At 32.8% G+C, this 27,728-nt stretch overlaps 13 protein-coding genes across 13 annotated transcripts; 6 read left to right on the forward strand and 7 right to left on the reverse strand.

The window, feature by feature from the left end:
• Positions 1–315: 315 nt before the first annotated feature.
• On the forward strand, positions 316–2,700 carry TYW1 (putative tRNA 4-demethylwyosine synthase; the record flags this gene model as incomplete). The annotated part of the gene is made up of 1 exon (XM_001647209.1): positions 316–2,700. One exon carries the CDS (start codon positions 316–318, stop codon positions 2,698–2,700), a length of 2,385 nt encoding a protein of 794 aa, XP_001647259.1.
• Positions 2,701–3,259: 559 nt separating this feature from the next.
• Positions 3,260–4,786, forward strand: ALG2 (GDP-Man:Man(1)GlcNAc(2)-PP-dolichol alpha-1,3-mannosyltransferase; the record flags this gene model as incomplete). The annotated part of the gene is made up of 1 exon (XM_001647210.1): positions 3,260–4,786. One exon carries the CDS (start codon positions 3,260–3,262, stop codon positions 4,784–4,786), a length of 1,527 nt encoding a protein of 508 aa, XP_001647260.1.
• Positions 4,787–4,939: 153 nt separating this feature from the next.
• On the reverse strand, positions 4,940–6,601 carry SGF73 (deubiquitination module subunit SGF73; the record flags this gene model as incomplete). Its single annotated transcript, XM_001647211.1, has 1 exon — positions 4,940–6,601. One exon carries the CDS (start codon positions 6,599–6,601, stop codon positions 4,940–4,942), a length of 1,662 nt encoding a protein of 553 aa, XP_001647261.1.
• Positions 6,602–7,561: 960 nt separating this feature from the next.
• On the reverse strand, positions 7,562–8,527 carry PGC1 (phosphatidylglycerol phospholipase; the record flags this gene model as incomplete). Its single annotated transcript, XM_001647212.1, has 1 exon — positions 7,562–8,527. The coding sequence occupies one exon, from the start codon at positions 8,525–8,527 to the stop codon at positions 7,562–7,564; it is 966 nt and encodes a 321-aa protein (XP_001647262.1).
• Positions 8,528–8,936: 409 nt separating this feature from the next.
• NPY1 (NAD(+) diphosphatase) lies at positions 8,937–10,178 on the reverse strand (the record flags this gene model as incomplete). Its single annotated transcript, XM_001647213.1, has 1 exon — positions 8,937–10,178. The coding sequence occupies one exon, from the start codon at positions 10,176–10,178 to the stop codon at positions 8,937–8,939; it is 1,242 nt and encodes a 413-aa protein (XP_001647263.1).
• A 762-nt stretch (positions 10,179–10,940) lies between these two features.
• HRR25 (serine/threonine protein kinase HRR25) lies at positions 10,941–12,320 on the forward strand (the record flags this gene model as incomplete). The annotated part of the gene is made up of 1 exon (XM_001647214.1): positions 10,941–12,320. One exon carries the CDS (start codon positions 10,941–10,943, stop codon positions 12,318–12,320), a length of 1,380 nt encoding a protein of 459 aa, XP_001647264.1.
• Positions 12,321–12,758: 438 nt separating this feature from the next.
• Positions 12,759–13,322, reverse strand: MNP1 (mitochondrial 54S ribosomal protein bL12m; the record flags this gene model as incomplete). Its single annotated transcript, XM_001647215.1, has 1 exon — positions 12,759–13,322. The coding sequence occupies one exon, from the start codon at positions 13,320–13,322 to the stop codon at positions 12,759–12,761; it is 564 nt and encodes a 187-aa protein (XP_001647265.1).
• A 643-nt stretch (positions 13,323–13,965) lies between these two features.
• Positions 13,966–14,763, reverse strand: KXD1 (Kxd1p; the record flags this gene model as incomplete). Its single annotated transcript, XM_001647216.1, has 1 exon — positions 13,966–14,763. One exon carries the CDS (start codon positions 14,761–14,763, stop codon positions 13,966–13,968), a length of 798 nt encoding a protein of 265 aa, XP_001647266.1.
• A 351-nt stretch (positions 14,764–15,114) lies between these two features.
• Positions 15,115–17,901, forward strand: APL5 (Apl5p; the record flags this gene model as incomplete). Its single annotated transcript, XM_001647217.1, has 1 exon — positions 15,115–17,901. The coding sequence occupies one exon, from the start codon at positions 15,115–15,117 to the stop codon at positions 17,899–17,901; it is 2,787 nt and encodes a 928-aa protein (XP_001647267.1).
• Positions 17,902–18,344: 443 nt separating this feature from the next.
• On the forward strand, positions 18,345–20,084 carry DDC1 (Ddc1p; the record flags this gene model as incomplete). Its single annotated transcript, XM_001647218.1, has 1 exon — positions 18,345–20,084. The coding sequence occupies one exon, from the start codon at positions 18,345–18,347 to the stop codon at positions 20,082–20,084; it is 1,740 nt and encodes a 579-aa protein (XP_001647268.1).
• A 2,446-nt stretch (positions 20,085–22,530) lies between these two features.
• Positions 22,531–23,802, forward strand: RSA1 (Rsa1p; the record flags this gene model as incomplete). The annotated part of the gene is made up of 1 exon (XM_001647219.1): positions 22,531–23,802. The coding sequence occupies one exon, from the start codon at positions 22,531–22,533 to the stop codon at positions 23,800–23,802; it is 1,272 nt and encodes a 423-aa protein (XP_001647269.1).
• Positions 23,803–24,079: 277 nt separating this feature from the next.
• MIY3 (Miy3p) lies at positions 24,080–25,171 on the reverse strand (the record flags this gene model as incomplete). The annotated part of the gene is made up of 1 exon (XM_001647220.1): positions 24,080–25,171. One exon carries the CDS (start codon positions 25,169–25,171, stop codon positions 24,080–24,082), a length of 1,092 nt encoding a protein of 363 aa, XP_001647270.1.
• Positions 25,172–25,664: 493 nt separating this feature from the next.
• On the reverse strand, positions 25,665–27,566 carry Kpol_1002p60 (uncharacterized protein; the record flags this gene model as incomplete). Its single annotated transcript, XM_001647221.1, has 1 exon — positions 25,665–27,566. One exon carries the CDS (start codon positions 27,564–27,566, stop codon positions 25,665–25,667), a length of 1,902 nt encoding a protein of 633 aa, XP_001647271.1.
• Positions 27,567–27,728: the final 162 nt, after the last annotated feature.

Raw genomic sequence — 27,728 nt, forward strand, 5'->3', positions numbered from 1 at the left:
TATTACTGTCTCTGCCTTCGTTACGTCTTATCTATTTATAAACTCTTCAGATCACGTGATAAGCTGACTTCAAAATTGAACATTGAAAAATTTATCGATGACCTTCTAATGATATATAAGCAATGAATGATTTAAGCGTCTAACAACACAAATAATTGAGTATTAGAGATAGATTTTGATAACTATAAGTTCAATATTAACAGTCTAGTTGTTTAAAAGTTGACTCTAATTAAAATTTTGTTGTTCCTGTTGTATTTTTAAGAAAATTAGTTAGAAATTAAGAACTTTCTCATATCTCACAGTTAGATTTCAATAATGGAATTGAATAAAATAACTAGTACTCTAGTTGGTTTACTAGTTTCACTATATTTATACTTTGGAGGTAGATTCAGTATTGCATTTTCTATTGTCATTGTTTATTCTGTTGTTTATGATAGGGATCATGGTAATTATCTTGGGGGCAAAAGGGAAACAGTAGTTACTACAGCCGTTGATTCTTTACAAAGTGAATCTAAACCAAAAAAGAAGTGTTGTGGCGGTAAGAATGGAGGATGTTGTTCTACTAAATCTGGTGCTGGTTCTGGTGGGATGAAATCCTCTTGTTGTGGAGGTGCCTGTAAGTCAAAGAAGTTAGAGGATATTGCTGATGAAATTGAAAAAGCTTTAGCAGAACAAGAAGAATTTGAGAAGAAGGAACAATCTACATCTTTCCCTGTTGCAGTCGATTTCACGCAATCTTTTAAACCAAAATCTAAAGGTAAGAAGAAAAAAGGTCCTGCTAAAGAGTTAAAAAGGTTCACAAAATCCAAAGATGATGAAAAGAATGATGATTTGATCAAAAGTGCAATGACCATATCTAATGAAAAATTACTAAATTCCCAAATTTATGTGTTTTATAGCTCTCTACAAGGTGCGGCTGAAAGAAATGCCAAGATAGTACACAAAACATTGTCCGGAATGAGTGAATTGTCAAAAGAACCAAAATTATTATGTATTGATGAATTAGATGACTTGGATGATTATTTTGTTGAAGTACCGGATGAGAATTCATTGTATGTCTTCATCTTACCTTCGTACGACACTGACTGTCCTTTGGATTACTTTTTGCAAACTCTAGAAGAAAACTTTAATGATTTCAGAATTGACAAATACCCTTTAAGAAAGTTGGTTGGGTATACCGTATTAGGTCTTGGTGATTCAGAATCCTGGCCTGAAAAGTTCTGTTACCAAGCTAAAAAGACAGATCATTGGATTGCTCGTTTAGGTGGTAGAAGAGTTTTTCCAGTAGGTGAAGTTTGTATGAAACTTGATGGTGATTCCAAAGTCGAAGCATGGGCTAATTTACTTGCTGATACTTTAAAGGATGATGAACCTATTTTATATGAATATGATGAAACTGTCGACGACGACGAAGAGGAAGCTGGACTAGAAGATATAGACGCAACTGAAGATTTGGTGGATTTAGAAGACATCGGTAAAATCGATGGCAATTCAACAGAGATCAAAAAAATGGTTGCTAAGAATAGTCCAACCTATAAACAGTTGACTAAACAAGGTTACACTATTGTTGGTTCTCACTCTGGTGTAAAGATCTGTAGATGGACGAAAAGTGATTTAAGAGGTACAGGTTCGTGTTATAAACAATCCTTATTTAATATTGTGTCAAGTAGATGTATGGAGATGACTCCATCTTTGGCATGTTCTTCCAAATGTGTATTCTGCTGGAGACACGGTACAAATCCAGTTTCTAAAAATTGGCGTTGGGAAACCGATGATCCAGAATATATTTTAGAAAATGCATTACAGGGACACTATTCTAAAATTAAGCAAATGAGAGGTGTTCCAGGTGTTATTGCCGAGAGATTTGCCAAAGCTTTCAAAGTTCGCCATTGTGCTTTGTCATTAGTTGGTGAACCAATAATGTATCCATATATCAATAAATATGTTGAACTATTACACGAAAAGGAAATATCAAGTTTCTTGGTTTGTAATGCTCAACATCCTGATGCACTAAGAAACATGGGCAAAGTTACACAATTGTATGTATCTATTGATGCATCAACAAAATCTGAATTGAAAAAGGTCGATAGGCCACTATACAAAGATTTTTGGGAAAGAATGGTTGAATGTTTGGACATTTTGAAAACATCTCAATCTCACCAAAGAACTGTGTTTAGATTAACCTTGGTAAAAGGTTTTAACATGGGTGATATTAGTTCATATGCCGATTTGGTCCAAAGAGGGTTACCTTGTTTTATTGAAGTTAAGGGTGCCACATTTGCTGGTTCTTCTGCAGGAAATGGTAATCCTTTAACTATGCAAAACATACCATTTTATGAAGAATGTATTTCATTCGTAAAAGCATTTACTGAAGAATTAAATAGAAGAGGGTTAGGTTATGGTATTGCCGCAGAACATGCCCATTCTAATTGTATTTTAATAGCATCAAATAAATTCAAAATCGAAGATGAATGGTACACCCATATCGATTTTGACAAATTCTTTGAATTATTAAATTCAGGAGAACAATTTACACACTTGGACTATATGGCTAAGACTCCAGAATGGGCACTATTTGGTAATGGTGGGTTTGCTCCAGGGAATACAAGAGTATATAGAAAGGGTAAAAATAAGAACAAACATAAAGAAATCGAGGCAGAAATTGTAAAAACAACTGAACCAATAGCCGTTGCAAACTAATCAAACATACCCAATCAATACCTTCGTTATTTATCCATTTTAATTGTCATTATATTTTTGAGAAGGATTCTGTCATCATTAATAGTGTATATGCCAAATTCCTTTAGAATTCCTCCACAACTGCCCGACAAATTATATAATTGAGTTTACACTTTAGTTAATAAAAGTTATAATATTCCATGCAAATAATACACATATTTCTAAATAGTCAATCGAAACAATTTATAATTAAATCTAACATCGTGACCTTTGTTATATAGCACTTTCTCCTAATATCACACATAGCTTAATCTTCCTCATCGCAGTATAAAATGAAAAATATCACGAATTTAGCAAATAAGAACTTTTATCATGAAGTTAAAAAGGGGTATAAGAGGGCAATTGAAGAGGTATTTTGCATTCAAGATTGTCAATTTTATTGTGAATTTGATTCCAAAGTCGTTCTTTTATATATATATCTGTTTGTTACTTTTGAAAGAGCAACTTACAGACTAAGATACAGTTAGTGGATATTGATAAATAGTTATTGATTGAAATATTTGAGTAAATACATTTAAACATGTCAGAAAGTGATACAAAGAAGTTGAAGGTGGCCTTTATCCATCCTGATTTAGGGATTGGTGGTGCTGAGCGTTTGGTTGTTGATGCTGCTATGGGCTTACAAGAGAAAGGCCATAAGATTGATATTTTCACTAGTCATTGCGATATGTCCCATTGTTTTGAAGAGGTCAAGTCAGGTAAGCTTAATGTTGAAGTTCATGGTGATTCTCTTCCAACTACTATTGGTGGAAAGTTTTACATTATTTGCTCTAATTTAAGGCAATTGTTTCTGATATTTAGAATGATACTTAGTGGAAAAATCAATGAATATGATGTATTCTTTGTAGACCAATTATCAACCTGTGTTCCATTGATACATTTATTTAGCAGTGGTAAGATATTATTTTACTGCCATTTCCCAGATATGTTGTTAGCCTCTAGGACATCTTTACTAAAGAAAATTTATAGAATCCCATTTGATATACTCGAACAATACACAATCAGTGTTGCTGATAGCATAGTGGTTAATTCTAATTTTACTAAATCTATTTATGAAAAGACATTTAAATACATATCTAATGTACCTGATGTTGTTTATCCATGTGTTGATACCTCAGCGAATGTTGTTATTCAAGATGTAGACAAAAGTATATTTAAGAAACTTTTGAAGGAAGATGATATCTTTTATTTAAGTATTAACCGTTATGAAAGGAAAAAAGACATAAGTCTGGCAATTAAATCATTTGGGCAATCTGTAGAAAGATACTCAAAAAATTGCAGATTGGTTATATGTGGTGGATATGATGAAAGAGTCACTGAAAATGTCGAATACTTAGAGGAATTGAAAAAGGAAACCAAAGAACTTGGTATGGACTTCGTAGTAGGATTTTATCAAAAATTAGTTGATCAAGATTATTTGAATTCCTTTGATTCTTCAAATGCAAAAGTTATCTTCTTGACGTCGATTTCATCATCTTTAAAAGAATTATTATTAGAGAAAACAGAAATGCTATTGTACACGCCTTCATTCGAGCATTTTGGTATTGTACCATTGGAAGCAATGATAAATGGGAAACCTGTCCTAGCTGTAAACTGCGGCGGTCCCCTAGAGACCGTCGAGTCCCTTGACATAAATATTAATGCCACTGAAACTACAGGTTGGCTGAAAGAACCTAATCCTCAAGATTGGGCTTCTGCAATTAATGAATATGCCCAAATCAGAAAAGATAAATCAGGTACATACGATAAAGTAAATTTCAAGAAGAGTGGTCCTAAAAGAGTTGCAAAACTATTTTCGCGTGATGCAATGACAGCAAATATCGAGAACAATATTGACAAAATGATATGGAAGGATAATTTGAGATATCCTTGGGAAATAGCATTAACAGTGACGTTTAATATTTTACTTCAAAGTACAATTTCTAAGATACTTCCTAACAATATAATTCCATTTTTATTTTTATCGTTGTTAGTTGGTGTAGTGTTTAAAAGTAAAACTTGGTCATTATACTGGCTTGCCATGTCAGCATTTCTATATTTTTCATAAACTTTTGTATTCTTAAATAATTAATGTAATTGAACCTTTATATAACTGTTATTCACATAATTATATCCCAATAAATATAATACATACATGTCATTACAATTTACATCCAATAGTTAATGATGCAACTCTTTGGAAGAAAATATCAAACCATATTCAGTTTACTCGAGCACCAGTACCATTAACAGAACTTCCTATTCCTACGTTAACCCTTCCACCACCAACTGGACTTCCAACTTGTCCCATCGAAGAAGGTGAGCCAGGACTTAGTTTAGTGTTATTTGCCATATGGTAAGCAGCTGCTTCGTATTTGTTTTGTTGAATCTGTTGCTGTCGTAATTTTTGTTGTTGAAATTGAATCTCCTGAGGTGTTAAATCACTATCTTTGGAATTTTCTGGCGTCTGCTTTATTGATTGAGGTATATTACTGGTTGGCACAGCATTATTCGATATTTGATTTTGGCCCTGGTTTATATTTTGGTTCTGACCTTGGTTTTGTCTCTGCATTTGTAACTGTTGTTGTTGTTGTTTTTGTTGTTGCATGATTTGTGCCTGTAACAACCTTTGTTGTTGTGCTTTTTGAAGTTGTTGTGCTTGATTTTGTGAGTTTTGTGAACTTTGTTGTTGCTGTAGCTGATTAGTGGCCTGTGGTGTCCTTACTCTAAATTTATATTCTGTCGACTTGTCTATATCAATACAACCTACACGAGAATGAATAGAACCATAACCAGGTGAAGAATACCCGGCTTTTACTGTAAATGATGACGCAAACATTTCTCTCATTCTAAAATATTTTGTTCTGCGTCTAACTGAGTACAATATAGTAGAATCAAGAGGTAATGGATACGATCTTGATACACCATTTAATACCTGAGTAGTCTCTTCTTCTGGAGTAAGCATTATAACATTAGTGTTAGGGTCATCAGCAACAAGGTCTTGCTTAGCAGCAAACTTCCTTGAAGAACCCGAATTCTTAGATCTTGCTTTAGCCTGGGCCTGTTTTTTCTGTTCCTTTTGAGTTTGTTTCTGTTGTTTCTGTATTTCTTGTTGTTTAGCTCTTTTTTCAGCAGCCGCACCAATTTTGGTTTGGTGTTCCCTATGATAATCAGCTAATAAAACGTCAAAAGGCTGATTCCTACCTAATACACTTCTTTTAGCCCCCATTGAGTGGGACTTACAGGTTAACGAGCGTGCACAATATCCACCTTCTGGTAATTCAACACCACATTGTTTATCAAAATCGATTAAGTGCTTTTCAGTAGGATTCCTCTGTTTGACTTTTCTTTGTTTCCTTGTTCCATTCTGGCCTTGACTAGTTTTTTGTCTCTTACTAGGAGTTGAGGGCTGTTCTGGTGTTGACATTGCCAATTCTGACATTGAACGTTTATTATCATCTGTATTTTCCAGTATGATAGAATTATCTTCGACATTTGAAGTGTCCCCTATATCAATATTATCTGAAGAATTCATTCTATCCTTTTCAGTTGAGTTTGAATTACAATGATTATTTAAATGATCAACAATTGTCTCTAAGCTAATTGGTCTTCCACAACTGTTACAAATTCTGTAATTGGAAGAACTATTAGATTCCACTGTATTCTCCAATAAATGAGTATTCGCGTTAAAATATTTATTTTTATGATCCAAATTAATATGACTATATTGAAATGGACTACCCTTTGCACTTGATAAAAGTTGTTTCCAACCTTTATTTTTACCGTTTGTTGTTCCACTATTTTCAATAGTCTCTGTAATATTGCTAAACTTATCCTTAATGGTCTGTTTAATCCCTTTAATTTCAGTATAAATATCAGCCATTACGTTTTTTTTCTTTCTCTTAAAATTATTTTTGATATATTCTATATATTTTTAATATATCTCGTTATTATTACTTCTACTACTGTTACTATTATTACCAGACCAAAAACTAAACCAAAAAAAATATATTCAATTGGGAGACACCACCGATCCTAAATTCTTAAAACACAACCAAGTACCAAACTACTCCTTAAAATTCTCAATAAAATCTAATCAAAACAGAAACTTACTTTCAAATAGATCAAAACCACCACTATAATATTGTTGAAATATATGTATATATTATTTATTTTTATTTTTGCTTTCTAGATGAAATTAACAAAAATTAATCAATTAAAATCGAGTTGCGTAGCTTCAAAAACTTGAGGATTAAAATTAATTAAAATAACCCACCAACTGAACCACAGATACCCAGTGAATGAACCTGTTTGACCTTTGTTTACCTTCTTGTTTCGTCTTGAACCCTTCTGATTTATACTACTTCATTCCTTCATTTTTAATCAAAAGTAACAAATTTTGATGAATTTGATATTTTAAGAATATATCACGTGACTATATTCTATTAAACTACAAACATATCAAACAAGAACCATGATGACATACATGCATAGATACATTACAGTAAAACTAATTCAAGTCTAATTTTAGAAGTACAGCATCATTGGTAATCTAGTCTAGTAGGTTGCGTATATGTAGTGAATGCTGTCCTATAAAGTGAAAGTGGCATAATAAACAAAAAATACTAATAAAAACAAGATATATTTGGTTCATACTTAAAAGAAAGGTTATCATATAATTAAAGAAGTAAAAAATGTCATTAACTGTAAGAGTCCATTTGAGAAGTGTCTATTTTTAATGTTAAACAAACAAAACAAAACAAAACAAAATAAGGTAGAAGTAAAAAAAAAGAATAGAGGTGAAAAGAAAACGATGAGTCGTGAAAGAATGTGGTGGTTGCACTTATCCTAGGAATTTAATTGATCTTAAGAATAGAAATATAACGTATGCAATGGACCAGCCAAACACTTTAAAATGTAGCCATTTAGCGAAAAGAATCTTAGCGACAATGTTGTAAACTTTAACAAAAGAGTGGAACCTAATACCGTTTGCTGAGATCAATGATGGGATTTCAAATTTCTTTATGTCCTCATGATGGCGTACATATTCTGCTGATAGATGGCGGGCCTCTACTGGGTCATCGGTGATGATAGCATATACACTTGGTAGTTGGCAAGCGTATTTAATATCGACGGCTTTATTTACTGTCCATAGGAACACTTTAACATTCTGCCTCTTCATCATAGGTACAATATTTGTCGTGTATTCATAGGTCCAAGAGGCAACGAAATGAATACTTATGCCATATAATCTATAATGAGCGTTATTCAATTGAAGAGAATATTCGATGAAATCCTTGGCTATGTCCAATGACAGCGTAATGACTATTACTTTAAAATCTTGAAATACGCCAGTTTCAACACCATATTTAAACCAATCTAAAAGCCAAACCCCCCAGATTATTCTATTCTGCCAATATTTTCTATCATTTTTAATTGCCATCATTGCAGAATAACATTTCATTAGAATTATTTTTTTATTGGTAAATTTAATATCCAACATCATCTTAGCACTAGGATGAGCAACAGCCCATTCTAATACTTGATCCAGAGTTAACATCTTCAAATCCGGATTTTCCTTGCATCTTAATTCTTGTAACTCCTCATAAGTTGATTCAGATATTATCAATTCCTTATCCCACATACGCCCTGTATCGGAATCATGATTAACCACTACAACACCATCTTTAGTCATCTGAAGATCAGTTTCAATTATATCAACGCCACTAGCAAATGCATTTTCATAAGCTTCAATGGTATTCTCTGGATATTTTCCCTTGTAAGCTCTATGCCCAACTATCTTCAACATATTCACTTTAATGTCGAATAACTCTAATATTGAATGTATATGGAAGACTCACCTAAACAAAACAGAATAAAACAAAACAGATTAAACTATACCCAACTGAACCAATGGATGATAAGTTCGATTAGCTGTGTTCACTTTTAAATCAATCTTTAAGTTGTATAAATGTGAGTTGTGTTAGCTTGCTTTTTATATTAAAGGCCCCTTTTATAAATTCCGAATAAGTTGCCAAGCAATATATAGCTGTATGAATGACGATGATGATGATGATGATGATGATGATGATGATGATGATGATGTATTGTAATGATAAAAAGGTGGTCACAGAGGACAATTTATATAGATTTAATTAATGGAATTAGATATTCAAGTTTAACTCAGGATGATATTCTTTGTGAAATGAAACATTGTATTACAGAAGTGCAGTTGAATTTGAATTTGAATTAATTGCTTTATACTTGTTGCAAATATGATTCATTAATTGGAAAGCGATTGTCGAGTCATTTGGTATTTTGATATCATCTATGAAATCAACGAAAAACCCTTTGCATTGGTGAGAACTATCTATAGCGTGTATCAAATCTTTTGTATTGAACCATTTTGCATCTAACAATTCTTTATCGTTATCCAAATCGATATTTTCATTAGATCCATTGAAATCAACAATACCGACACAACCTATCATCATTGAAGCAGGGTATGGCCAAGGTTGAGTATTGATTATTTTAATGTTTTCTTGAGGGCACTTGATCCCTGATTCTTCCCATATTTCTCTTGAACAGGCAGTTTCCACCGTTTCAGAAGGTTCCAAAAAGCCTGCAATTGTAGAGTACATTTTGATTGGATTGTTATTGCGATCTTTCATATGTCTTTTAGTTCTAACTAAACAAGTCTTTGAATAGTCGCTGTTTGCAATGGCTATGATGACTGACGGGTCAGTTCGTGGGAAACAGACGTTGTTTAATCTTGAGTCTCTAACGTTACAAACTATTGATTTATCCTTATTGCTGCAAGCCATTTTGGTACCTGCTTCAATTGCATACATTGGGCTACCACAACCTGGGCAAAATTTAAATTTTGAAGACCAATCCAGGTACATCTTTGCTTGGGAGTACAGAGACGCCGACTTGTTGTTCAAAGTAATCATCTCTAGCAAAGAGATTGGTTTGAATCTCTTTGATAGATTTATATAATCAGAAGGCTGAACCACTGTCTTGCTGTTGCTGCTAGCAGAACGCAGGTCGATAGCAAAGTAAGGAGCACCTCTATATTTGCCCTTGCAGAATTCGACACAATTACTCCCACATCCAGAGGAGGAAGCAGAAGCAGCAGCAGCGGATGATGATGGCATTGGGCTGGCTGAATTAGTTACATTGGACTCATCCAAACCCAAAAACGTCAGATTCACACCAGTAATCTCACATCTCCCCATCGGCGTGTCGATAGCTTCAGCCACTTTCTCCACGATGGAACCTATCTCTGCATCCTGCTTCAAGCTGCACATGTACAGATCATGGTTGGCAGCATCCAACAAACCTTCCCCATTAATGAAAGGTATAAAAGTAGTAGATTCATGAGACAAAGCAATTTTGATAAAGTCTCTGTTACTTCTCAGAAAGGAAACCCTATTCAAAGCAGCTTCACCAAAAAACATGATATATTCCAACGAACTAGATTATTCTGTCCCCCTCTCGACAGCTTCACCTTTCTAACCTCTCACAAACATCAAATAACCAACATTTTCAAACCTCGATGACATTATATATAAGCTTTCGAAATGTGTACCTGTTACTGTCATCGAGTTGTCAAGATGCTTTGAAACTTTTTTTCCACTTCTCAGTTCCTCTCTCTCTCTCATTTTTCCAGAAAATGTTCGTTTCTTTAGTATCAACTAGATGATGTCACTTGCTTACTAATGACCAAATGGTGATCCAAACCAAGACAACCATGTTTTATAAAACATCTATTTGGTTCTTGTATCCTCATCCTTATCCTCATCTCATCTCATCTCATCTCATCTTATCTCATCTTAGCCATTCCCACATTAGTAAGCCTCATCGCTAACTAAAAGAACCCAATGTCTCAGCAACTGATCCATCAGAACAGACCTTCAACAACTGCAAACGATTAAAAACATATCTGTTAAACATTTTTGTATCTCTTAGAGACTAATCTAAAGTATTCCATTAACCATTATGGTATTGATTGGGTTCTTATTAAGTGTTGTATCTTTCAGTCGTCAGTGATGAATATCACAAAATGCTTTTAATATAAAAGGGATCAAGCAATGGATGGAATTAGAAGTTGTCTACAAGACACAGTTGAATGTGGGGGTTTCATATCCAGGTATGATTGGTAAGGTATTATTGAATTGTAAATTGTAATGTGTGTTGATATTGGATATATATGAGCCAAGATGGATTTAAGAGTTGGTCGGAAGTTTCGAATTGGTAGGAAAATTGGTAGTGGTTCTTTTGGTGATATTTACCATGGTACCAATCTAATTAGTGGTGAAGAGGTTGCTATTAAATTAGAGAGTATACGTTCTAGACATCCTCAATTGGACTACGAGTCTAGGGTTTATAAGTATTTGAGTGGTGGAGTTGGAATTCCCTTTGTTCGATGGTTTGGAAGGGAAGGTGAGTACAATGCCATGGTGATGGATCTGTTGGGTCCTTCTTTGGAAGATTTGTTTAATTACTGTCATCGGAAGTTTTCTTTCAAGACGGTTATTATGCTGGCATTGCAGATGATCTGCCGGATCCAGTATATCCATGGCAGGTCTTTTATCCATCGAGATGTGAAGCCTGATAATTTCTTGATGGGAGTGGGACGTCGAGGTTCTACGGTTCATGTGATTGACTTGGGTTTATCCAAGAAGTACAGAGATTTCAACACTCACCGTCATATTCCATATCGAGAAAATAAGTCATTGACCGGTACTGCTCGTTACGCCAGTGTCAATACTCATTTGGGGATAGAACAGAGTAGAAGAGACGACTTGGAGTCCCTAGGTTATGTCCTCATTTATTTCTGTAAAGGATCATTACCATGGCAAGGTTTGAAAGCTACCACTAAGAAACAAAAATATGATAGAATCTTAGAGAAAAAATTATGCATCACTGTAGATTCTTTATGTGCTGGGTTACCTAAAGAATTTTCAGAATTTATCTTGTATTGCAAAAACCTAAAGTTCGATGAAAGACCGGATTATCTATATGTTGCAAAGTTGTTCAAAGACCTCTCCATTAGGCTAGACTACCACAATGACCATCTATTCGATTGGACCATGCTACGTTACACTAAGGCAATGGTTGAAAAGCAGAAAGATCTATTAGAAAATAGTAATAGTAGTGATAGCAATAATAACAGTAATCACCAAGATGATAAGAAAAACCCAGAATCTTTCAATAAGATCAAGTTATTGACAATGAGAAAATTCGCTAATCATTTCCATTATTGCAATAATAACGATTCTCATTTCCCAACGGTAGAGGAAATTAAATTACAATCAATTTCAAATAACAATGCAGCCTCATCACTGCCTTCTGAACTTTTAGCTGCTATTGATAAAAGTATGGAAAACTTGAGAAAAGAATCAACTACAAATGATCGTTATTCTCATAATTTACAACAGCAATTGCCAATTATCCCTAGTCCCACTACTGCCGTTACCGCTGCCGTTGCTCATAATATGTATACTACAGGTAAAGATGTTCCAAATGAACTTCAAAATATTCAACCTGCAAACAACAACAACAACAACAATAATCTTGGTGATAATATCTGGCTATGACTACTTCACTTATATAATTCATGAATTCATCGCATTTTTATATATTCATTATAACACATTTAATGATCAATTGTTCTAATTGTTAATTTTTTTATTGTATTTAATATAAATCTATTTATATATATATATTTATGTACATTATCACTCATAGTCGAACGTTGATATTAATATATACAGGGGTTAATTTAACAATCTTAAAATGTTAACCTTGAATGCAACATTCGTTTTAACACCATTAGCTTATTGAATATACAAAGAAGAATAAGTAAAACAAAACAGTGAATTGGATGATGTTGCAATATATCGATGCCATTTTTACTTTATTAATATTTCAAATTTGAGGCAGGCAGAAATTTGAAATCAGTGGGAAAGTAAATAAAAAACACAAATCAAAACAATCACACATACACATACAAACACACGTATAATTTGTACTTATTATTCCAAAGTAACCTTACCACCTAGACCTTCTAAGGTAGTTTTAATCTTTTCAGCTTCATCTTTGGCAACGTTTTCCTTTAATAATTTTGGAGCTGCTTCAACAAATTTCTTTGCTTCCACCAAGGACAAACCTAACAAGTTCTTGATTTCCTTAATGATCTTTGGCTTAGATTTAGCGTCGAAGGATTCTAATTTAATACCAAATACACTCTTTTCTTGAGGCTTTTCTTCTTCAGCAGCAGCTTCTTCAGCAGCAGCACCTCCAGCTGGAGCAGCTGCAACACCTGCAACTGGCATGGCAATATCTGGAATGTCCAATTGTGTCTTCAACTCCTTGATCAAACTAGAGGTCTCTAATAAAGTCAATTTAGAGATTTCTTCCACAATCTTAGAAATCTTTGGATCAACTGGAGTAGCTGCAGCACCAGTAGCAGCTGGTTCAGCAACGGTAGAGTTCAAACGACATGAAACCAATGGAACAACAGCTCTACGAGCAACAAACCCACTAGATACCTTAACTTGATTAAAAACACTTCTCTTAGTCAACAAACGTAAAGACATTTTTCCCAATTATATAATTATCAGTATATATTTTTGCTTTGTTTCCCACCTTTATAAATATCTTCTTCCTATACCAAAAACCTATAAGAAATATTCAAATGAAACCCAACGAGTAACAATTTGTTCACAAACTTATCAATCTGGTACAATCTCAACAGTATAACCTGATTCAATTAGATATAGAGAACTATAACAACTTGTTATCTGATTTAAACAACAATAACTAGTTCAGTTTTATTTTTTATCAAATTAATCGTTAACAAAATTTTTCACCCTGACGGTTTAAGCTCAGTAAGCAGAATTATTACTACTGGATGCCTCTACACTGCACAGAGGAAAAAAAAAAAATAAAATCTGGTTAACCTAACACACACACAGGACACACACATACTCACACACTCTTATTCAACCATTCAAAGTGACGTTAACGACTGTGATATTGAACAATGGATAATTCGTTGATGGTAATTGAGTACTTGAGAGAATGCAATTGAACAGCCCAATTTTAGTTGAAAAGGTATTTGAGAAAGGGACCATCTTGATAGATATTGTTGTTACCATTGCAGTGATCAACTACCGACCTTCTTTTCATCTATAAAAAATGGGTTGTCCAACTGTATTTGTGATGAATGGTTATTCTTTATTAAGAATCAATGGTTCTTTCGATAATTTTATCTCTAGCTTGATTGAATTCAATAGGATAGTTTGTTCTGAATTCGTCATTCAAGAATTGAATTTTCTCTCTTGACATCTTTAAATTCCGTTTGATTCTATTAGAGGTTTGTACACCTTTTTCAAATTTATCTTGCAGATCTACCAGTCTATCTTTGGACATATTTATCAATTGCTTCAATTCCAAACTTTTTGCATTGATCACAGCAGAAGTCTTTGTTTGGAAAGCTAATGATTCTGAGAAATCAGCAGAGTTAATAGCTTGTATCAAAGTCTCAAATACATATTTCGAGACATCAAACATTGGCTCACTTTCATGGAATTCAAATCCATTGACAAACCCTCCGCCTCCAGTGTTATTCATTATATCATCAAGTAACCCTTCATCAACGTTATCCATATCCTCAGTCTCTTCACTACAAACATGATTGAGTTCAGCTGTAGAGGAAACATCACTTGTGGCGTGAGCATTATCATGTACCTCATCGCCATCGCCATTGTCGGAATCATCTCCACTTCCAATTATTAATCTATCTTGACCTGTAACGCCCACCAAACACTCTGAACCAACGCCAACATCAACATCAGCATCATCATCTTCTTCATCTTCGTCATCCCTACCACCAGCACTACTGCTACTACTACTAATATCCAATTGATCTAACATCCCTTCAGGTATTGGTATTGCATAAGTCTGAGAATTGATACTCGGTGATTGAGAAACCAATTGACTTCCTTCAAAAGAACCTTCTTCACCGTCACTAGACATTATAAACCAAACAGATCACTAAATACACTAAATAGAATCACCTCCCAATGATGGTATGCCTTGATATTCTTGTATAAATTGTCCAACTGTCTTCCTACTCTTAATTACTGCTTTTTAAACCTTTATAGCCTTTAAAATTGAAGAACCTTTCCTTTATATAAATATCGAATCAAAAAATATTTCACCATATAAGAGAGATGTATTTTGAATTAGAAGAGGTGAAAGTATAGAGGAGTTCAATAGGAAGGTATACATTTGGAGTGTGGTTTGTTTTCTGGTGATCAAGCTTTACTTGTAGTGTGTTTGTGTGGTTTATTTTTTTGGCTTGATTCCCTCAATTTATAGTTGAAAATGGTACCGTATAGCCAAGCTGCTGAAGATGTTAAACAGAGGTTGAGACCCTTTGGTATCTTTTTTGAAAAGTCTTTGAAGGACTTGATTAGAGGCATTAGATCTCATAATGATAGCCCTGAGAATTTGGATAAGTTTCTTCAACAAGTTTTGAGCGAATGTAGAGATGAGGTAAATTCTTTGGATTTGAACATGAAGACCAATGCAATCTTAAAGATGACTTATTTGGAGATGTATGGTTTTGATATGTCATGGGCCAATTTTCATATTTTAGAGGTTATGAGTAGTTCCAAGATTCAACAGAAACGAGTAGGTTATTTAGCTGCTTCTCAATCCTTCTATAAGGATTCTGATATATTAATGTTAGCTACGAATTTAATGAGGAAGGATTTAAAGTATGCAGGTGGAAATGATACTGTTAAAGTTGGAATTGCATTGAGTGGATTGTCTACTATTATTACACCTTCTTTAGCTGCTAATATTTGCGATGATTTATTTACAATGTTGACAAGTACAAAACCTTATATTAGAAAGAAGGCAGTAACTGCACTTTTCAAAGTCTTTTTAGAATATCCTGAAGCGTTAAGGGATAATTTCGATAAATTAACAGCTATTTTAGAAGATGACGATACTTCTGTTTTATCTGCTGTGGTTAGTGTTATTTGTGAATTGTCAAAGAAAAATCCAGAACCTTTCATTTCGTTATCTCCCCTATTGTATCAATTGTTGATTACTATCGATAATAATTGGATCATTATTAGGTTATTAAAACTATTTACAAATTTATCAAAATTCGAAGAAAAATTAAGACCAAAGTTATTACCAAAAATCTTGGAGTTAATGGATTCAACTTCTGCTACTTCCGTTTTGTACGAATCCATGAATTGTATTATCAAGGGTAATATGTTGGAATATGATGATTATGATACAGCTTTACAATGTTTAGAGCGTTTATCTACATTCTGTGAATCACAAGATCCTAATTTAAGATACATTAGCTGCGGCTTGTTTTATAAAATTGGTAAGATCAATACTGATTTTATCTCTAGATATGACAAGCTAGTAATTCGCCTAGTATCCGATATTGATGTTTCCATTAGATCAAAGGCAATTGAACTATTGAAGGGAGTTGTTGACGACGACAATATTAAAGATGTAGTTACTTCTCTAGTAGAACAGTTAGTTGATGGTAATGAAACCTCAGAAAATATGGAATTGGAAACTCCATTCATTGACAAATTAAACGTTTCACCTATCTATTTCCCTGAAGAATACAAAATAAAAATTGTAAATACCATTATTGATATATGTTCAATGGACAATTATAATAATATAAGTAACTTTGAGTGGTATAATGCAGTTTTGGTAGATCTAGCAGTTTTATGTCAGGATATCGCAGATGAAACTCTCGGTATTAGAATTGGTTTACAATTTAGAGACATTATGGTTAGAATTCCAGATTTAAGATCAGCAACAATATCCACTGTAATTAGCGTAATCTCCAACGAAGACGTTTCTTCTCAACTTCCATCTGTATTGAAGTACTGTTATTGGATAGTAGGTGAATATTCTAACTACATCGATAACGGAAACGACTTGATTACTTTACTAATGGAAAAGGAACACCCAGATCAAGAGACTAAACATATTTTAGTTACTGCATTCATGAAAATATTCTCAAATTGGAGTAACAGTGGTCATGTAGAGATAACAACCGTCAAAGAAACATTGGATAGACTAATGACTTATTTGGAACCCTTATCATTCTCAAATGACTTTGAGTTGCAAGAACGTTCTGTTGAAGCATTGGAATTCTTAAGATTATGTTCCGAGGCATTAGAAGATCAACAAGATGAATTACCAGTTTTGTTAACAGAAGTTCTTCCAAGTTTCTATAATAGATATGAGTTAAAACCAATTGCTATGGGGACCCAGGAAGCATTGCAACAAAACATTGAAATTGATTTGGAAACTCCATTTTTGAAAGATGAAGATTTAAAGTTACTACTAGAGGAAGAACAGTATAATGTTACTTCTGATAATTGCTCCATTATTTCTACTGATTCAGTAATGTCTAATCAGGGCAAATACATTGGCTATTCATATCAAGATAATGGAATTGATAGAGGTGAAGCCGAAAGCTTACAAGAAAGCAGAAATGAAGGAATAAAAAAAATGGAACTAGAAATTGACGAGGACAAAAAATTAAATCCATATTATTTAAATGATGAACCTGAAAGTGGTTTATCACCAAAATTGAAAAATAATCTGTTAGGTGAACAGATTACATCACCTCGTCAAAATAAAGTTTCCATAGATATCAGAACTTTTGATCAAACAAAATTTGGTCTTGAAATGAAAAAGACTAGAGGAAAGAAAAAGAAAAATAAAGTAAAGGTTCTTCCTGATGAAATAATACTTGAATCCCCAGGTACTCCATCCATGGATAAACATTCAATAAAGTCACCTAGAATTGGTCGTCCTTCTGATTCAGAAAGAAAAATTTCACTGCAATCTAAGTCTCGCTTAGAAAGTTTTGATTTCTCACAACCATCAACTCCTCAAACTCCTTCAGGAGCATTTGAAAATGGAAATGAAGATTTAGAAGAACTTCGTAAGAAGTTTGCAGAACAAAACTTTGATGTTGGCATTAATGACAATGGCAATTACTCTGATGAAGAAGTAGTCGTCATAAGAAAGAGTAAGAAAAAGAAGTCCTCATCTAAAAAGAAGTCAAAACAAGAGGAAACACCTATGCTTGATAAACAAAAAGAAGAAGTTAATTGATCTATTGTATTATTATCATTTACATCCTTCTATTCTCTTCTTCTTAAACATCCTTTTTTTTTTAATTATTACTATAATAATAATAATAATAATAGTAATCATCATCATCCATGGCACAATTTTCTTGAAGCAAGTTCTACCTTCATAATAACTTCTTCAATAAATATGATCATATTAATGCCAATATCCAAACGTTATCGATCAAACCATCATCATTAACTGTCATGTATTTATGTATAGAATATATCTTAATCTTTCTTTATATAGTGTGTATATATTTACTTTACGCGTAATAATAACAGACACGAACTTAACACTTTCAAGATATTCAGTTAAATAAAAAGAGATGAGGTGAAGTATATCATTGAATAAATGAGACTAAAGAGTTTTAGATGTTACCAGAAGACGTTTAACTAGTGAAAGAAGATAGGGTCTGTTGTGCAATGTCTTTTCGAGCCACTGTTGTTGGTACGCAGAATCAAATTTTATGGTTTAAATCGCTTAATGCCCTGTATAATATAAGGGAACAAATTAGTTTTAGTATAACATCTAATGACGTTACAATCTCTGCAATGAATGATTCGGATACTTCATTATGTCAAGTAACATTTCAAAAGGATTTTTTCCAAGATTTCGAGTTTAAACCTAATGAAATTGTATTTGGTGAAGAAGGGTTACAAGTGATTACTGATGCTAAGGGTACCTACCATAGGATTTATAGTTTTAATGTCAATGGCAAACATTTGGCAATTATTTCTAAAGTTTCTGGAAATGATGTAATTAAGAGTTTCACTTTAAAGATCAATAATACATCAACATGCCCTGAAATTTTTACAAATAGATTACTGGTCGAAATAGAGATGGAATCTGCAATGATAAAGGAATATACACCACAGATATCACCAACTAAATATGAACCTGTGATGATTAATTTAAATTACAAGAAAAAGTTCTTAGATGTTTATAGTACTGCACCTACCCCAGAAAGACCATTGGATTCAAAATTACTCGAAGTCTTTAGAAACATTGAAAGTCAATTAGATCGTTCTATATTTGATATCAATCTAGTATCAGGCGTTAATGATAAAAATAAATTAACTTCGGATGATGAAATCAATTACTTCTGTTGCCATCAAACTTTATTCAGAAACTTTTTAGAAAATTGTAATCCTGCAATTACTGATAATATTAAATTGGAAATAAATATCAACCGTTTGACAATAACAGCTTATTCGAAATCTATCCAAGATCAAAACAAGGATTTATTAAAAAATGCAATAAGCATGAGCAACACAATCAGTACTTCTTCATTGGATAATTACTGTTTATTCACCACAATTAATGACGACATAGAGAGAGAAACAATGAAGAAACATCCAATGAAAAGCATAATTTATTATCTAAAAGATTTCAAAAATTTCATTGGGATTACTTCTGCACCAAAGAATTCTATATCCAACAATGACAATATTAGCGTTTGGTTCTGTCGCCCTGGGTTCCCAATATTAATGGAAATGAAAAGGCCTGGAGTGACTTTCCAATTAGCTGAAGTAACGATTTCAACTGATAATAAATTCGAAACTCCAGTAAATAGCTCTCCAACTAAGGGTAAAGTAATAAAGGTTTCTGTTTCTCCAGAAAAACTAGATAACCAAGGGAGGTATGGTAAACTACAACCGAATCAAAAGCCGGAGCCTATAAGTCCAACAAAGGAATTACGTCTGAAATCAGAAGGAATAATCACAGGGAACCGTTATAACAGCTCACATAAAATAGTTCCAAGAGAGTTAAAAAAGGCAGCGCAAAAGCTATTTGTGGAGGATGCATCTCAAGATGATGACTTTGTTGATGTCAATAGTCATTCTAATGACAAACACAATACTGATCAACATAAGGAAGACTTAGACACACTCAATAGAAATAATTTTAATATAGACACGACTAACAATGAACCAATTGCTGAAAGACATGGAACCACAATTGGCTGGGGTAAACGAACTAACGAGATGAGAGAAGAACAAGAGTCACCAACAATAGCTAAAACATCTAATCAAGATAGCGCAATGGATAAGGAAAATTCAAATACGAGGAACGAAACACCAAGACTTAAACAACCAAAAAACGAATTGGATCTTGGTTTTGGTCCAACGCAACCTGATACACCCAAGGGTTTATTCGATTAAAAAGCACATCAAACCAAATTAAGTTAAGTTTGAATTATTAATAGAATTTTGAGATATTTTTGCACTGAACCACTAAACATCAACAAGTATTGAAAAGAAATTAAATTTGATCCAATTTTGAAGAACTATTCCTAATCGATTAGCCTAATCTAATTGTAGAATTAAAAATCAAATTCTCACGAAGCAATAAATAGAATACGAAATAGTATTCTTAGATTCCTGAGTTCCAAGATTATGAATAAAATTAAAAATAGTTTTTTCTACTGCTATATCAATGTATTCTGATGAAGATATAAACGTCTGGGGGATATAGTATTTCAATGTAACAATAACTCTAGCCCCAAAATATGCAAAGAATACTGTTACCTATATTTTTTATGCTTCTTAAGAATTGCCATTTTAAAAGAACCACTATAACGAAGGAAGGCAATAAAAGCAGTCAATTTGCTGGGTTGGAATACAAATTTAATAGAGTGAACATTTACGGTGGAAAACTTATTTTCTATTGACTCTCTTTGATTTCTAGTGAAATATCAACTGTTGCTTAAGTCCCATGCCTTGTTCTGATTAAAACTTCCAAATGTGTAGAACTCAGAAAGAAGCTTGTCCGAACAAATGTCCAACTGTTGCTTCTTTCGAAGGACATGCAAAGCAAGATCAAGCAGCAAGATGAAGGTAACTTCGCTTAGTAAAGTTTGTTAATTTCTGAGGAAATCTGCGACAGTTACCAGATTTAGAAAATGGATAATTGCAATTGCAGGAACCTTTTGAGGTTCACCATGGACATTTTTCATTTTTTAACCGTTTCGAAGTGAAAAAGTGCTTATTTGCATATTAATAGAAAGAGAGAAATATTGGTACGTGGACTAATAATTGGTTATCTGTGAGCCGTTCTTTTTTGTTGCTACTGTTATTACTATCAATCCCTGTATATTATGTTATTATGATCACTGATTGGATTGATTATATCTGTTATACATGTAAGTTTTAGTGAATAATTTAAATTGCAGTTTTATTTACAAATCCAAAGTAAATATGCAGAAGAGAATAGAGAGAACAGATATGGAATAAATCAGAATTTTCGTGTCACTGGGTATTTATTATTATTTTTGTTCTCAAAATGTTAGAAGTAAGGCATTTCCTAATTAATTAGTAATTAATCTCGAGACGTGTCTGGTGTTATACTAAAGTTTCTCTTGAGAAGCTGAGTATTGTTATTCAATTTGGTTGTGTTCTTGAATATCTTTCTGGGAAATCCCCGTGAATTCTCTTCTTATATTTCGACACAAATTGATCCAAATAGAATCTACTTCCATGATATATAAACTGATGGCATTTGATCGGTTAATTCTAAATTTGAGAATTTTCCTTTGTTAATTGGAGAATTATATATTACTATTAAAGTTTTGATACCTATTTTGTTAGAAAAGACCAGAGGTTTTCTCTCACAATTTGTTGTATTGTTTGATATGCCAAGTTTAGATTAAGATTTCACCTAGTTGTTGTCATGCGTGTCTTCTTTTTTCCAACTTGAATTAGAATACAGCGACAGATTGCTTATTGTTAGCTTTTGATTCTTTTGAATCATGGTATTGAGTACGTTTCGTACTATTAAATTTTCCTGAAGATTATAAGTTTTTAATAACTTTGATAGTCTCCGAAAAGGTTGATACAAGATATTAAACATCAAGTTGTGTCGATAATTAACATTGTCAGTACATCATTGTTTATGAGGAAGAAGCCAGTATTAGATATAATTTATATGTGGAAAATTTGAATCAATATGTTAAAGTTCATCGACATGTCCAATATAATTTTGAAATTATCTATTAAGACGTCTAAATGAGGATATAGACAATTTGGCCACTTTCTTAGAGTCAAATTCAATTCCACCTACGTTAAAATGTACCTTCATTCATTAAAAGGGCTATAAATATTAATGAGGATAAATATATATAGTCTTATCCAATATTGATTGTCATTTTAAAAGGGTAATTGAAAGAGATTCTTTCTTGTAACAAGAATCTGTTATATATTTGTCCTATGGTGCACAAATATGAATGTTCGTTTATTATTTTCTGTATATTTTGTTTAACTTCTTTTATCGAGTGAGAATGTCAGAGCTAATGAATTGTTCCTGTCTTTTTTTGCTGTTATCGTTTTAAGAAATAAACATTTATCGTTAATGAAAATTGTATGTACTTTATTTCTAATTTCTATATCAATTACTTAGTTATAATCAATATTTACCCAAACAATAAATACATATTGTATGCAATTTATGATATTTTCAGTTTCTTACATAGTTAAAATCCATGATATGTGCTTTAATATTTAAAAGACATCACCGTACCCGTAGTAGTGAAAAATTTCAGTATTCATTAGTTTATAAGAATAGCTCATCGCAAGGATATTAAAGGATAACAGCTGGAGTAAGGTACTAAACATGAATCCAAATTATAGTGACCATCAGTATTATGCTGGTAATAATTCAAGAAAGTTACCAAAACCTACTTCTTCAGGTACTTTGGGAAGTAATACAGCTGAACAACCAGCTTTTCAGCAACAATATAATAATTACTCAATAAATAATTATGGTTCTCAACAGTATCCTCAACAGCCCTATCAAAACAGTTACTATAACTATCAACAGGTTAATGGTTATCAGAATTATGATACTAGAAATCATATGTATTATCAGCAACAACATCAGAATGTCCAACAATATCAAGTGAACAATATCAATGGTTCATTAAATTATAATCAAGGTTTGGACAATTCAGCTATGTATGTCAATGGTACACATAACATCCCTAATCCAAATACTGGATATAAACCAGTTGAAAGTTACGTTGATGTTAACAAAGATGGATATTTGTTATCTATAGAGAATCAAGAGAAATCATCAGGAAATCCTACTACTGACCAGGAAGAAAATCCTACTAAGAGAAAATCAAGTAATGGACCAGTATTAGAATCAAAAAGAGCTAAACATGAGATGGCAGATCAAAATATCCTCCCTTCAAATAATAATTATGAAGAAACTTGCCCAAAAGATGAATCCAACGATAAGCGTATCACTGATGAAGAATCTGAAGAGAGCCTTTCAGATAATGAATCTGATACTAATAAGATAGAAAATACCGGCTCATTAAATAAAGATGAAGATTCAACACTACTTTCTGAAAATGGATCAAACAATGTAGTCCCTGTTCATGGAACCTCCATCACTTTGGTTACTGAAGAAGAAATAGCTAAATGGAGAGAAGAAAGAAAGATGATGTGGTTATTAAAGATCTCTAATAACAAGAGACAGCATATGGACAAGATGGGTATTAAAGAAGATGAATTAAAAGAAAGGAAAAACGTTTTGCATGAGGCAAAAAAGCAAAAACAATTTATCCAGAACATTCAAAATCAATTGACAAGGTTTAATCCCAAGGTAAATTTAAATGTCAAAATCCTTCAAAGAGAAATGGCAAAAGAAAATGAAAAATTGCTAAAATTCATACAAGAGTTAGGTGATGCTAATTTATTAGATTATGAATTGAATGACGAGGAAAAGGAAAAGTTATTTGGAGGTAACGACAATGAATCAACAAGAAGAGGGAATGGATTTAACCAAAGGAATAAATCAAGGAATTTCAATCGTAACAACAATACTGTTTCCAGATACAATCAGAAAAGGGAAACTAATAAGGAACCAAGTATACCATAAAGATTAGATCAAAAACACTACACATGCATTTTAAAAATATAAGAACATCATTATTACTTATTTGTACAATTATGTAAATACAATATAAATATATATATATAAATATATACATGATACTACAGACAATATTGAAAATTAGTATAATTCATTAAAATAATATTCTACTATATTATTACATTACCATATTGATTAAATTTTTGGTTAGTAATACAAATAACAGAAAAAAAATACATTTGGAATTTACATTATTATACACTTCTTCTTTATTTTATCTCTTTTAGTTTTCTTTCCCTTTTGTTTGGATTTTCTTGTTGTCGATAACTGAATCAGAATCTGTCTGTCTTGAGGCTCTCCAATTCTCATGGGCAGCTTGGTAACTTCTTTGCATGGTACCAGCATATCTTCTATCTTCTTCTTCTTGTAATCTACGAGCCAATTCTTCGTCGTCTTCGACTGTATCATTGTTTTGGGTTACAGCTTGGTTTAAATTCATCGGAACGGCAGAATCTTCATTTTGGTCACTAAATGGATTAGAAACTGCATTTGCTAATTGCCTTTCCTCAGGTTCAGCGTTGGTGAATATGAATTGACCAGTATAGAAGTTATCCTGTGATCCATTTACAGATTTTAATGATTGCCAAATCACATTTGTATTATTCTTATATCCCAAATCTGTCACTAATGTATACAATTCACCATTGTATTTATGAATTGTAGCGAAATGATCATTCCTAAATAGCACGGCATAAGAGTTCTCCATAATTACTTCTCTTAAATGCTTTAACCCGTACTCAGTTAATTGAGTAGCAGACCTTGCTAAAAATGATTTAATATAGGATGCATCATCAAGAACTTCTTGCGGGTTTGCTACTTGTAAAGTCCCATTACTGATATCATAAGATTGAACCAAAACAGTTTGAGCTTCCTCATATGAATATCTTGAGACATGTTGAAATGCTATAGGGTCAACTTCAGGATCAATTATCCAACCATGGACAATTCCAACATTATATAAACGGAAAAGGGACATTTCAATCCCTTCTGCAAAAGAACCATTAAAAGTTGGATTAATATTTAAACCAGTATGCAATTGAGGTAACAATTGTAGCAATTGATTAACATCAACATTAGCACCGTTAGGATTTTGAATACCAATATTTGCCAATACTTGCACTAAATCTTGCAAACTCACAATTTCACTCCTTTGAACAAAATTAACCAAATCAGTGGCAAACGCAGCATGAGCAGGAGATATAAGTAAAATGTTAGTCAATGCCACAAGAGCACAAGGACCATTCTCATTCTGTAATATAATCTTCTTATTAATACCATTAACCTGGATATGCTTGGTCTCAAAAGATAAACTCATATTTTCCTAACCTCTCTTTCAATATAGCAAACTTATGAATTATCAACCAAAGAACACAATTTTTAAAATAGGACCACAACAATCTCCAATTAATTCAACAATTCAATCTATTTAATCTTTCCCGATGATTATCAACCTTGTAGTTCTTACTATCCATTACTAACTTGTTCTTTTAATCCATCTTTAACAGTACTTCGTATCGTAAAGGTCCCCCTTTTTATATATCTAATTTATTTTATTCCAGTACTTAAGAAGATAAAATGCCCGGAATATTTGGTAGTTACATAGTTAATAGTCATAAGAAGGAAATGAAGTGTACCTGAGATGAGATGGGATGAGCCAAGTATACTTACATATTGATGGATACACTGATCGATGTATTATTCTTTGTTATATTTTACAGATGTTATGTTATTCAGGGAATATCTAATCATATCTACAGACTAATTCTTGTTCATAAATCAGGAGTCAAATTGATGGAAGGGATATTTATCTATGGAGATCTATGTTTCTGTATAGTATCTATTTTAACACATTGTAAGCTTTCATTGATGAGAAACCGTCCTCTTGATTTGTCGTAATGTTTACCAAACTGTTCTTTGTTGTTGTGGTCGAATCCGAATCCACCAGCTAGGGGTCCTGGTCCCCAAGATGGTGTAAAACAGATTTCATCCCAATCGCATGCATGTTCACATTTATAATTTAATGAGATCCATTTTAGAGTTTCTACTAGATTATTGATTTTTTCTCTAGAACTGTCGACTCTTTGCTTCTTGGTTGTATCCATTGAGCTGTCATTGTGTGCTACTGCTGTGACAATTGGCAATAATGTTTCGTGAATGTCATAAATGACATTGATAATTTCTCTTACTACTCTGACACTAGAGGACCAGATTAAGAAATCTGAAGAAGTTTCTAAAGTTTTCAATGGTTTGGAATATTGATAAACTGCAAACTCCCGACCATATCCAAATTGAGTATCGTCAGCTGAATCAGATTTATTTGCGAAAAATCTGGCTACAAAATTCAAAGTATATTTTGTAACATGAATTGCCATATCTTCTTCACTGAAATCAGGATGGGATAATGTATTGTTCATCACCTTTAACATCGGTGAGAATTTGTTATCAATCTCTTCAAAAACTTGCTGCCAGTCTATGCTCTCATTCGCATCAAAGTCATTCTTCAAGACAGTTTCCAAATCATCTACCATTTTCAATTGCTTTTCCCATGTCATACCATGACTCAACAACCTTCTGTTCATTGGATCTGGACTAATATACGTTCTATTAATCCCTGTGATGAAATTTCTATAGTCTAGTTTTACTCTTTTTTCACCAGAATCATGAGAATTACCAGCTTGTAACCAATTATAACTTTGAGCCAATTTGTAATTCTCAAGAATTTGTTGCCAGTAATCTTCTCTATCTAGAATTGCAATTTGTTCTTCCGTTAGCTTATCTTCATCAAGGCCACCTTCTTCGTTTATTGGCCAACCATTATCTTTAGTCAATAGAGTCGGTTCAGGTAATCCCAATAGCGTACCTGGTGCTTCCATCGTAATGTTTGAAACTAGTTCAATTGAATCTGTGAAAAAATCGCATAAAACAACTTCGAACCCAATTTCAACTCTAATTATACCATCTAAACCAAATTGTTTCCCCCATTTACAAATTCTAGACGCATATAGACGTTCGACCATCATATTACCACCATTTTTATCGTCATCATCACCTAACTTCAATTTAACTTTAGCTACGTCTGCTAATAACTTTTGAGAATCCATTTCACCTGTACTTGTCTTTGCAGCTGAGGCACCATCAAGATATAAGAATTTATTCATATCCCTTGTTGCTCTAAAGGTCAAAAAGCTATCTCTTGAACGATGTCCTGACTTAGGAGGAGGATGTGTGATAGGTGTATTGGCAGGCATGTCATTGTCAATGTTAGGGGTCGGTTTCTTGAAATGACTTTTATCATCTAACGATTTTCTACCATAACTCTTATATTTGGAACCAAAATTATAACTAAATTCATGATCAAAAGCTAACCATTCAAATGATTCTGGAATTTGTGAAGAACCGGTACGATATAATAGTGTTCCTTGAGGTATAACAGCAGGAAAATAGGAGACCCCTAATGGATGAATATCTGAAGCACCTTGTTTTAACGCATTCAATATAGAATTGAAAATTGCTGTACTGTTATCAAGATCAATATCAATAGTATAATTATTAAAATTATCCCAAACAATTTTATTTCTAGAGACAGGTCTAGAAATTATGGAATCAATGCCATTTTTGTCAGCCAATAAAGCAGAAAAACTAATCAATAATAATATAATTGTTGCAGCTGATGTCACCACCAATGTGTGAATACTTAAACTAACTCTCATATATACAAAAATTAATGTTTCTAACTACTTGATCTCACAATTACCTTCTTCTTAAAGTAGATTTTTATCTGTCTTAATTCCATCTCTTTTATTAACCGGTAACTACATGAATATGACTCAAATCAAAAGAATATTTGAAATCCCTGCCAAGAGATAATTTAT

The sequence above is a fragment of the Vanderwaltozyma polyspora genome, genomic scaffold (genome assembly GCF_000150035.1).
Source record: "Vanderwaltozyma polyspora DSM 70294 KpolScaffold1002 genomic scaffold, whole genome shotgun sequence".
In the NCBI taxonomy this organism is placed as follows: domain Eukaryota; kingdom Fungi; phylum Ascomycota; class Saccharomycetes; order Saccharomycetales; family Saccharomycetaceae; genus Vanderwaltozyma; species Vanderwaltozyma polyspora.